General features: G+C 36.3%; 1 protein-coding gene across 1 annotated transcript in view; it reads right to left on the reverse strand.

Annotated features, from left to right (window-relative positions):
* Nucleotides 1-966: 966 nt before the first annotated feature.
* Nucleotides 967-12,777, reverse strand: part of GTF2A1 (general transcription factor IIA subunit 1) — a 44,859-nt gene continuing 33,048 nt past the window's right edge. Inside the window, exon 9 of the mRNA XM_024567630.4 lies at nucleotides 967-3,534. Within this exon, the coding sequence (XP_024423398.1) occupies nucleotides 3,427-3,534 (108 nt within the window). The 3' untranslated portion in view covers nucleotides 967-3,426. The remainder of the gene's footprint in view (nucleotides 3,535-12,777) is intronic.

A 12,777-nucleotide genomic window follows, 5' to 3' on the forward strand; every position in this document is an offset into this window, starting at 1 on the left:
CAAATGAAATAAAATGAAAATGTACAAAGATGGAGCAATAAAATATAACATTGCACAAAATCTCAAAAATGTTCAAGATGAAATAATCTGAAAAAATAGGAATTTTTTAAGTGGAAGAAATGGAGAAAATTATGTCTGTTTTCCTGCACAAGGCATATTTACCTTCTGAAAAAGAATGGTGACATTATTGCTATAATTAAAAATTACTCTCAGACAACTCTTTGCATTCCTCCATAAAAAGCAAAACCAAATCCTTGATTTTTACTATAGCAAAAGAAAATCTTTATACAAAAGCTGTTACATTTTCATGTTCTTGATGTCTAAAACCAGAATCTATTAGAATATGCTCTTCAAAAACACATGTCAATCACTATACACACGGCTCAAATATTGATGTATTCCTAGAAGAAAAACATCAAGGTGGCTTTGATTTGAAGATAGGCAACAATATGAACGTGACATTATGATGGCATTTAATTAACAGAAAGAAACATGAACACTTAAAAAATATAAAAGCCCAATATAAAGATCCCCTTCATATAACAGACATTTTACTCTAGAAACTAATTGCACATTAAGAGAGTTGTTTTAGCCAAACGTGGCTCTCCACAGAAATTAAACGTGCTCTCAGGCATTCATATGGTCTGATTATCCTGATGACCACCAAAAAAAGAGTAAATATACTGAAAGGCACACATTTCCACACTTGATATGTCAAGTAATTCTGTGTAAATTTTCCTCAGCACTGTTGATTAACATTAACTTTCTTTTTAATAAAAGGTGCCATCACCATCTGTGCAAATCTAAACAAATCCTCTTCTGAAACCTTTACCTATTTTCATAAAACCAAGTCTGAACTATTTTCCCTCTTTGAATAAACATTTTCATTTTAAAATTCTGAAGTGGGAATCCCTGCCTTTTCAAAGGAATGACCTGTTTACAGAATCTAAAGAAATGGTTTGTTAAAAATACGTTAAAAGCATGATTAAGAATTCAAGTACAATAAAAGATAAGCAAGTGGCATTCTTATAGCAAGCCACCATAATAAAACTAAAACATGCTATCTGATTAAAAAGGAACACAAACACGGTAATATATAAGAGCACAATTTGGTATGCAGTGTTGTTTGGACTGGCTTTCAGAATATTCACAGGTAAAAAGAAAAGCATTTGCCAAGTACACCGTAATTAATATGCAATACACAGGTGCAAATACAGATAGGTATTTCCTGCTTCAAAATGACCCTAGTGAATCATTCTGAAAGCAGTGGTTTTTCATGTTTGAGAGTAACATTATAAAAGTAGGCCAGTAGACAATTCTACATGAATACGAATGTTTGCCTACATAGAGGGCCCGAACATGAGCTGGATATGAGATAATAACACACGGTTCAGTAGCCTAAGAACTACTAGGCAGCCAAGAGGTCTCCATCAACACCGCAGCACTGCGACTCTTTTATAGGTAGTTCAGGTCGTCGACTCTTCATTGGGCAAATATAAACCTATCAACTACACTGCAGGACAACTGAACAGGACGTCTGTGATTTCACCCCCTCCCTTCTCTTCTCCAGTCTCAATAAACAACAGCAACGAAACCCTGTGTGTGCTTTGAGAGTAGTGGGGTAAACAAATGAATCTCCCCTCCAAAAAACTAAATTAACATAAAGATAAAAACCGTATTACCAGTTATGGCATCTAAATAAAACCTAACTACCAGCATGCTAGAAACCACCACCTACACCAAAGTTCAGAACATAAGTTAAGGGACCATGTTGGTATGTGGGGTGAGAAGTAGGCAAAAGAAAAAAAAAAAAGATTAGCCTTCTTGAGAAGTTTAAAGATTTGTGTTAAAAAAAAAAGAAGAAAAAAACAATATATAGTAAGCTCACAGTTTTTCTTTGCAATGTACTTTAAAGTGTTTCTATGTTACTTCTGGAAACACAAAAACAAATAAAAGGAAGACAAAAATGGAAGACTTAAAAAAAATTGATATACAAAAGTAACTTAAACACATGTGAACGCTGTCAATATAAACCATGAAAAGAATTCACTGTAAGAACACGGAGGTGAAGACAAGTGTTCCTACAGTTCTCCCAGGCAACTAGTTCGCACTGAACACAGAACTGCCGTGTTGTACTTTAGAGCCCCTTAGAGGATACAGAGCGATGCATTCTTAATATACATATTAAGTTTCTATTATTTTTAATATAAGTCAAATTTATATGCTTTCTTCCCGATGTGCAAACTGGAGCCCATGTCTACACTATCAATGGCCTGGAAGGGCCACCAAATGAAAGAGGTAAATATGTACTTTTAGTGGCCCACCCCCTCTAACCCCAAAATTGCCTCTTGAATTACAAAGTTGCATTTTTAAAAACTTGTTCAATTAAAATAATAGTTTTAAAATCTTTTACTAGTAAACACAAGAAACTTTTATAATTACTAAATTGTTTAATAAAAACCCAGGTCCTCACCATCTGCCCAACACTTCAGTCAACGCACAGAATGTCATCTTAATGTCTGTTTAGCTTAAAGACTAAACACAAACAAGCATACACTTCGGCCCGACAGGAGAAAATCTTTATCTACTCATGTGCTGGAATTTCAGATAGATGGTACCTCTGATGAGCCACTCTGGGGTTTCTTTTTAAAGGTACAGGACTAAAAGAAACAATTACAAATTTTCTGTAAGGAAACTGAAGGTGTCATTTTAATTCTGCTCAACTCAGACAAGACCCAAGTTTAATGAGTACGAAAATCTAATTAAAATAAGTGTCCATTCCTGGGTCAAATTTTGTCTCCAAATTGTGACCACTGATTACTTCCCTTAACTCTTAAATAGATGTTTCATAAAGCAGGGAAGAAAGAGGTATATTTTACTTAGGCAGAATAGCAAGTAAAAATATTTAAGACCTATTATTAAGAGATCTAAATTGTTTCCTTACACAATTTAATTAAAATTCAACATCATAATTCTTACCCTTTTGTAAAAAGCTCACACGCAATTTTTACCAAATATAACCACATACAATAAGCAGTTTCATTTCAATCTATCAAAAGGGAAATTTCATTCTAACAAGTATTTTCTGATTAAACCCAAGTTGAAGGAAGGAATATAGACAAAGCTTTACATGCTAATTACCAGTGGCAGGTACCTGTATTTAAAATTGACAATTAATGGTTTTCCTACACAAAACCGCAGGCCCCCCTCCCCAACAAACCCAGGTGCTACAGTTCCATGGCTTGCCAGTTAGAAGTAGTGTCTAGGCTGTCAAGGTCTCTTTGTTCCAGTAGCTTTGCTTCTACTGCACTTTTTCTGACATGCAGAAGTTAAGTTTTGGTTGAGTATGTCCCAAGTTTCAAACTGTTCACTTTAAATTTTTTAAAGTTTCTTTTGTTTTATTTATAAAAGAAAAGAACCAACTCTTCACCATTCTGCATCTCCAATGGCTTTGGAAAATATATAATCTCTTCCATTAAGATTCATAATGCCATCCTTTAGATGAAATTTCCATTTGTTTTTACTTCTGTGTATCTAAATAAATAAAAAAAGAATGTAAGATACAATCAACAGACACGAAGGAAACGATGAAAACCCATTCACACACCAACTTTGTGTTGTACATTTCTGCATTTGCCAATTTTTTATTATTTTTTATTTCTATTGCCGACATTATTGCAAATGTCCCCCATTCCCCCCACTTTGCGCCCCTTCCTCCCAGCCCTTACTCCCCATTCCTTCTGGCCATCAGCACACTGTTGTCTGTGTTCATGAGTTACATACAAACACGTTCTTTGGCTAACGCTTTCATCTTCTTTCATCCAGCACCCCCTTCCAAACCTCTGACAGCTGTCATTCTGTTTCATCAACACCAAAGCAAAAGGTAAGATTTCCTCCCTTTTTATAGCCACACAGTATTCCATTGTGTAAATGTACTACGGATTTTTTAGGCTGAGTACCACTCATCTACTGATGGGTATCTGGGCTGTTTCGAGGTCTTGGCTATTGTAAGTAATGCTGCCACACGCATAGTGCATGTATTCTTTCAAACTGGTGTTTCAGGATTCTTAGGATATATTCTCAGAAGTGGGGTCAAAATGCAGTTTCATTTTCTTATTTTTTGAGGAAACTCCATACTGTTTTCCACAGTGGCTGTGACAGTCTCTGCACTCCCACCAACGGTGCACTAAAGTTACCTTTTCTCCACATCCCCACCAGCACTTTTTTTTTTTTTTAATCATCTCCCACGGATATGTTTGTCAGTTTTAGAGAGGGAGGGAGAGAGAGAAACATCAGTCAGTTGCCTCCCGTACACGCCCATGCCCTGACCAGGAAGCGACCTGGCCACCTTTTGGTGCACAGGATGACAATCCAAATAACTACGCTGTTGTTTGCTGATTTATTGATGGTAGCCATTTTGGTGGGTGTGAGGTGATATCTCTCATTATAGTTTTAATCTGCATCTCTCTAATCATTAGTGATGTTGAGAATTCTTTCATGTGTCTTTTGGCCAACTGTATTTTCCTATTTGGAAAAGTGTCTATTGAGGTCCTTTGCCCATTTTCTAATTGGACTGTTTGTCTTCCCAGTGTTAAGTTCATTTAGTGGGTTCCCTTTTCATTTTGTTGATGGTTTCTTTTCCTGTGCAGAAGCTTTTTAGTTTGATACTGTCCTATTTTCTTTGTTCCCCTTGCCCCCCGAGACATATTAGCAAAAATAATGTTCCGAGAGATGTCTGAGATTTCACTGCCTATGTGTTCTTCCAAGATTTTTATGTTTTACAACTTACATTTAAGTCTTTTATTCATTTTGAGTTTATGAGTATGGTGTAAGTTGGTGGTTTCATTTTTTTCCTTTTGCATGCATCTGCCCAACTTTAGCACCGTTTATCCAACAGACTACCTTTACCCCATTGTTACGTTCTTGCCGCCTCTGTCAAATATTAATTTACCAAATAGGCATGGGTTTGCTTCTAGGTTCTCTGTTCTATTCGTTATCTATATACCTGTGTCACGCCAGTACCAGACTGTGTTGATTAGTGGTCTTGAAGTATAGTTTGATATCAGGTATTGTGAACCACCAACTTTGTCCTTCTCTTACAAGATTGCTGAGGATACCTGGGGTCTTTTTGTTTCCACATAAATTTTTGGACTATTGGTTCTATATTTGTCCTATTAAAATACCAATATGTCATTGGTTTAATAGGAATTGTGTTGAATCTATAGACTGCCTTCAGTAGTATGGACATTTTCATGGTGTTAAACTTTTCCAATCCATGAACATGGTATACACGTCCACTTATTTTTATCTCCCACAATTTCTTTCTTCAATGTCCTATCATTTTCTGAGTATATGTCTTTTATACCTCCTTGGCTAAATTTATTCCTAGGTACCTTATTTTTTTTGTTGCAATAGTAAATCAGATTGTTTTCTTAGTTTCTCTTTCTGAGAATTCATTGTTGGTGCTCAAAAAAAACTTTAAGTATATTTTATGGATTATACTATCATAGTTGTCCTATTTTTTCTTCCCCTTTATTGCCCTCTACCCTGCATCCTCCCTCCCAGGAGCATCCCCCACCCTTAGTTCATGTCCATGGGTTGTACATATAAGTTCTTTGGCTTCTCCATTTCCTATACTATTCTTATTAATCTCTCCCTATCGTGTGCCTACCAATTATGCTCCTTATTCCCTGTACCTTTTTACTCCAATCTCCCTGCACCCCCTCCCTGCTGATAACCCTCTATGTGATCTCTATTTCTGTGATTCTATTCCTGTTCTAGTTGTTTCCTTAGTTTGTTTTTGGGTTTAGTTGCTGATGGTTGTGAGTTTGTTGTCATTTTACTTTTCATAGTTTTGATCTTTTTCTTAGATAAGTACTTTAACATTTCATATAGGAAGAAGAGCTTGGTGATGATGAACTCCTTTAACTCGGCCTTATCTGGGAAGCGCTTTATCTGCCCTTCCACTCTCATTCCTATCATTTGCTCATCCATCAAATGATAGCTTTGCTGGGTAGAATAATCTTGGATGTAGGTCCTTGCCTTTCATGACTTTGAATACTTCTTTCCAGTCCCTTCTTGCCTGTAAGGTTTCTTTTGAGAAATCAGCTGACCGTCTCAGGGAACTCCTTTATAAGTAACTCTCTCATTTTCTCTTGCTGCCTTTAAGATTCTCTCCATATTTTTAATCTTGGGTTATGTAATTATGATGTGCCTTGCTGTGGGCTTCCTTGGGCCCAACTTCTTTGGGTCTCTCTGAGCTTTCTGGACTTCCTAGAAGTCTTATTTCCTTTGCCAGATTGGGGAAGTTCTCCTTCATTATCTTTTCAAGTAAGTTTTCAATTTCTTACTCTTCTTCTTTTTCTGGCACCCCTATGATTCGGATGTTGGAATGTTTTAAAGTTGTCCTGGAGGTTCCTAAGCCTCTTCTCTTTTTGAATTGTTTGTTTATTCTGTTCTGGTTGAATGTTTATTTCTTCCTTCTGCTCCAGATCATTGATTTGAGTCCCGGTTTCATTCCCTTCAGTGTTGGTTCCCTGTATGTTTCGCTTTCACTTTTCATAGCCTTCACTTCTTCCTCTACTTTTCGACCACACTCAACCATTTCCATGACCATCATGATTACCAGTGTTATGAACTCTGCATTTGATAGGTTAACTATCTCTTCATCGCTTAGTTTTTTTTATGGGGAATTTTGATCTCTTCTTTCATTTAGGCCACACTTCTTTGTCTTGGTGCTCCTGTTACATTGTAAGAGGCAGAGCCTTAGGTATTCACCAGAGACGCAACACACGTTGCTGTGTTATGGCACTGTGTGTGGGGGAGGAGTCAGAGAGGGAACAGTGATGCTCTCAGCTGGCTTACAGTCACTCCCCCTGCTATCCACAAGTAAACCGGGCTCTCTGGTTCCGATTCCTGGGTGTGTGGGTTTGTGTACATTCTAGGACCCTGCAGGTCTCTCCAACAAACTCTTCTGTGAGGCTGGAGTTTCTCCCACCACCATAACCTCCATGGGTTTTTACAGCCAGAGGTTTTTGAGGTTTTAGTTTCCTGTACTGGAACTCGGGGTTGTGTGGTCTGTCTTGCTCCCCAGTTGTTCCTCCCGGTCTGCCAGCCACCACCATGCCACATACCCTCTCTGCCTAAGCTGCCTGTCTGCACCCCTCCTACAGGTCTGGATGAATGTTTCTTCTCTAACTCCCTGGTTGTTGGACTTCCATACAGCTCGATTTTCTGGAAGTTTTGGTTATTTTTGTTTTTAAATTGGTTGTTGTCCTCCTTTTGGTTATGTGACGAGTGAAAGTATATCTATCTACACCTCCATCTCAGCAGGAAGTCTCTCTCTCTTTTTAACTGAGATATAATTGAGAAGTAACATTCTATTAGTTTCAGGTGTACAACATGATTCAATATTTTTATATACTGAGAAATAATCACAATAAGTGTAGTTAACATTCATCACCACAGTTACAACTTTTCTTCTTGTGATGAGAACTTTTAAGATCTATCCTGTTAGCAACTTTCAAATATACAGCATATTACCTTCAGTCATGACATTGTATGTTATATCCCTTATTTATTTTATACTGGAAGTTTGTATCTTTAACCACCTTCACCCACCCCCCACCCCTTGCCTGGCAATCATCAACCTGTCCTCCATACTACAAGTTTTAGATGCCACGTATGAGAGAGATCAACAGTATTTGTCTCTTACTTCGGTTAGCATGGTACCCTCAAGGTCCATCCATGTGGTCACAAATGGCAAGATTTCATTGGTTTTTTATGGCTGAATAATATTCCATTTAATATACAGGGTCCAGAAGTAAGGCTTGTTTGAGTATGGTTGGTAGGGTAATAATATGGGTGCAATAATTTATAGTTTGAATTTGAACTTTTCACCTAGAATGTCATATGGTGTTTAGGTGTGACATTGTTATATTACTAAATTACAAGCATGTAATTTTGTAATAAAAGAGTTTGTAATGAAAAGGTGCCATTATTTGTGCCAGACCCTGTGTATCACTACTATACGTGTGTGTGTGTGTGTGTGTGTAAAATAACACTATTTCTTTATCCATTCATGCACTGATGGATACTTAGGTTGTTTCCTTGACTATCATAAATAATGCTGCAGTGAACATGGGGTCCTGTATCCTTTCCAGTGTTTCATTTCCTTTGAATAAATACCCGCAAATGGAATCATGCGATATATGTGGTAGCACCACTTTTAATTTTCTGAGGAACCTCCGTACTGTTTACTGTACTGGCTGTACCAACACACAGCCCCAGCAGTGCACAAGGGTTCCCTTTCCTGCACATCCTTTCTAACACTAGTTACTTCTTTTCATTTTGATAATAGCTATTCTAACATGTAATATCACTGAGGTAATGCTCACTGTGGTTTTGATTTGTATTTCCCTGATGATTAGTCATGTTGAACAGCTTTTTGTGTAGAATGGCCATTTGTATTTTTTGTTTATCTTCTTTGAAAATCTGCCTATTCAGATCTTCTGCCCATTTTTAAAACCAGACTTTGTTTTTCGCTATTGAATTGTATGAGTTCTTTACATATTTTGAATATTAATCCTTTATCATATATATGATTTTCAAATATTTCTTCTATTCAGTAGGTTACCTGTTCACTTTGTTGGCGGTTTCCTTCACTGTGCAGAAGCTTTTTAGTTGAAATAGTCCCAACTTGATTATTTCTGCTTTTGTTGTCTTTGCTTCAGATATTAAATTTTAAAAAATCCAGACTATCAAGAGCTTACCACCTATGTGTTCTTCTAGGAATTTTACAGCCTCAGGCCTTAACAGTCAAGTCTTGTGTTCATTTTGAGTTGATTTTTGTTCATGGTGTGACAGTGGTCCAGTTTTCCCAATACCATTTTATTGAAGAAATTGTCATTTACCCACTGTGTATCCTTGGCTCTTTTGTCCTAACACATATGCATGGGTTTATTTCTGGGCTGTCTTTTCTATTCTATCTGCCTGTTTGTATGGCAATACCATACAGTTTTGATTACTGTAACTGTGTAACATGGTTTAAAATCAGGGAGTGTGATGAGTGCAGCCTTATCACCCTTTCTCAAGATTGCTTTGGCTGAAGGGTCTTTTGTGGTTCACACAAATTTCAGGTTTGTTTTTTCTGTATGTATGGAAAATGTCATTGAAATTTTGATAGGGACTGCACTGAACAGTATGGATGTATTAACAATATTAATTCTTCCAATCCATAAGTACAAAATATCTTTTGTGTCTTCTTCAATTTCTTTCACAAAGTCTTTATAGGTTTTGGCTACAGGTCTTTGATCTCCTTGGTTGAGTTTATTCCTTAGTATTTTATTCTTTTTGATGCAATTGTAAATGGGATTGTTTTTCCTAATTCTATATAACAGTTCATTATTAGTGTATAAAAATGTAACCAATTTTTTATTTTGATTTTCTATCCTGCAACTTTATTAAATGTCATAGTTCTAACAGTATTGTATGGCGTTTTTAGGGTATTTTATACATGTAATCTGCTAACAGTGACAGTTTTATCTCTTCCTTTCTAACCTACATAACTTTTCTTTTTTCTTGACTAACTTGCTTTGGCTAGGGCTTTCCAATGTTATGTTGAATAAAAGTGGTGATAGTGGGCCTTTGTGTCTTGTTCCTGATCTTAACAGAAAAGCTTTCAGCTGTGGGCCTGTCTTATGTGCTCTTTATTAAGCTGAGGTACCTCTAGACCCACCCTCTTGAGAGTTACCATAAAGGGACATTGAACTTTGTCAAATGCTTTTTCTGCATCTGTTGAGATAATCATATGCCTTTTACCCTTCTTTTGTTAATGTGTTGTATTACTTTGATTTGAGACTACTGAACCATCCTTGCATCCCTAAAATAAATCCCACTGAGAGCAGTATGATCCTCTTAGTGTATTGTTGAATTCAGTTTGCCAGTATCTTATTCAGAATTTTCGCATCTGTGTTCACCAGGGATTTTAGCATGTATCTTTCTTTTCCTGTGGTGTCCTTGTCTAGTTTTGGTAAAATAAGTTTTGACATATTCCATTCCATTCTATTATTTTTGGAAGACTTTAAGAAAAATTGGTATTAATTCCTCTTTAGATGTTTGGTAGAATTCACCAGTGAAGCTGTTTGAACCCGGACTTTTGTTTATGGGGAAGTTTCTAATTACTGATTCAATCTCCTTAGGATATCAGTTTGTTCAGATTTTCTATTTCATGATTCAGTTTTCAAAGGCTTTATGTTTCTAGAAATTTAATCCATTTCTTCTAGGTTGTCCCATATGTTGGCATATAATTGGTTGCAGTAGTTGCTTATGATCCTTTGTATTTCTGTGGTATCAGTTTTAACATCTCATTTCTGGTTTTGATTCCTCTCTCTTCTCTTGGTGAATCCAGTGAAAAGTTAATCAAGTTATCTTTACAAAGAACAAGCTTAGTTTTATTAATCCTTTCTATTGTCTTTTGATCTCCATTTCATTTATTTCTGCTCTGATCTCTATTATTTCCTTCCTTCTACTGACCTTGGGCTTTGTTTGTTCCTCTTCTAGTTAGTTCCTGGAGGTGTAAAGATTTGATATCTTTCTTATTTTTTAATGTAGGCATTTATCTTTATGAACTTCTCTCTTAAAATTGCTTTTGCTGCATCCGTAAGTTTTAGTATGTTGTATTTTCATTTGTCAAGGTATTTTATTTATTTCTCTTCAGATTTCTTCATTGAACCCTTGGTTGTTCAGTAGCCTATTCTTCAAATCTCCAAATACTTGTGAATTTTGCAGTTTTCTTCTTGTAACTGATTGCTAGTTTTACACCACTGTGGTCGAACATGTTGGATTTTTAATAAAGTTTAATTTGACCTAAAGCAAACAAACCAACCATTCACTCACTAGGTTGATTTTTAAAAAAATAAATCTATAGTATTTTTTTTACAACACTTAGTGTTTATATTAAAGCAGTTAATAGTATTTTTCTGCAAAACATCTCTACCAGGTTGCATATACATGTGTCCTTTTTTCACAGGAAATTTTATACTGGCAAATATTTACAACAGGGACACCCCTTACTCTCCCTGATACTTCTAGATTAGTTTTACCTTTGCTTTAATAACTCCTTTTATGGCTATACCATTCACTTAACCTTAGGCTTTTCTTCATTTTCTTATCTACTGACTCCAGGACACCACCTTTCTTCAATATTGGCATCATATTTACAACCATTCCCTTCTCCTCCTCACAAGTAATAACAACTGCCACATGGCTGACCCTTCTAAATACTACAGCTTCATGGTATTAGTATACATAATAAATATTAGTATTTTAAACTGCTATTTACTTTATCTCTAATTCTACTCTGCCATCAGCACACCTGCCAACTGTTTTCTCCAAGGCCACCAATAATCTTCTAGTTACCACGTAACAACCTCCTGTCATCTGATTACAAAAACCATCAACTGATTTTCATGCCTTCACTCTCCCCTTCCTTCCAATCATCTTATAAACATTGCTGCGAGAAGCACAATTCTAACCAATCTCCTCTGCTTGACTATTTCTATTTCTAAGTGACTAGGAAATAAATCACCTTTCCAAGATTATTTCCTACTTTCACATTACTCAAGGGCTGTATTTCAATCATAGGAAGTATCATGCCTTGCTCCCATTTTTACATTCAATTCTTAGTTCAAGATCCACCTCAAAATACTGTGTCCTCCACAAAGTTTTCCCTAATCTCATCAGCTGAAAGTACTCTTTCCTACTGATTAATTCCCAATGGCATTCCCCAAGACATTTCTAGTATTATTTCTAAAGTATATGCAAGTATGTACTCATTTCTTCTATCAAATAAAACTCTTTTACAGTTTAGTTTTCAAGACTTAAATACACGGCAGCATTTAACAAACACAACTGAAGGCATGCTAATCATCCCACCACTCACTGTACATTTCAAAACTATGTACCTCCTACAGTTAAGACAAAGAGAGAAGGGCGGAGTTCAAACTGGACCAGGCCCTGGGCACTCCTAGCTTTGCCTCATGTACAGTTTTTAGTTATTTGCAATTCCATGGACTTAGGCGGAAAAGAAGTTGTAAAATTTAATGAACTAAAATGACCTTTCTTCCCCGTTGCAGTAAGCCCCACTCATTCATTATTCGAAGTCCAGGTCAAGCTCCACGTTGTCTTCAAAGAACCCATGGTTCTCCCTCTTTTCTAATCTAAAAACACTTCAAATATTTCAGAATTTCATTTCAAAAGAGGAAATTATAGCCTGGAAAAGTTAAATGACTTCACCAAGGGCATAATGCTATTAAATGACAAAGATGATTCTTGAGTCCAGGTCCAGTAGGCGTTCTTCTAAATCAGGCTGTTTCATATAATAATGCAGAAATGCTTACTATGTACACATAATTTGATGTCCCATTCCTAAAACTCCAGTCTAACCTCCCGGTGCAACCATTCTCCATGGCATATTCTTGGCAAATTATTCAGTGTCTGCTTATATTAGTTACAAGCTGGGGACAAAGAATTGCAAATTATGTTATTCCTTTCTGGGACAACTTTTATAAGCCTTCACACTTTACCCCTTACTGAAATATGCTTCCTCCAAACTTCTACTTTTTGATCCTAGCTCTGCCTCTTGGGATTTAAGTTTTTTTTTAAAAGTCAAAGAACATTTCATGTATTTGAAAACCACTCTCATGTTCTTCCTCTAGATCACTGATTACAACTCTGTGCCTATTCAATTTTTCATATCCATTAAAACAGAACAGAACA

Source organism: Desmodus rotundus, chromosome 7, assembly GCF_022682495.2.
Source record: "Desmodus rotundus isolate HL8 chromosome 7, HLdesRot8A.1, whole genome shotgun sequence".
NCBI classification, from domain to species: Eukaryota; Metazoa; Chordata; class Mammalia; order Chiroptera; family Phyllostomidae; genus Desmodus; species Desmodus rotundus.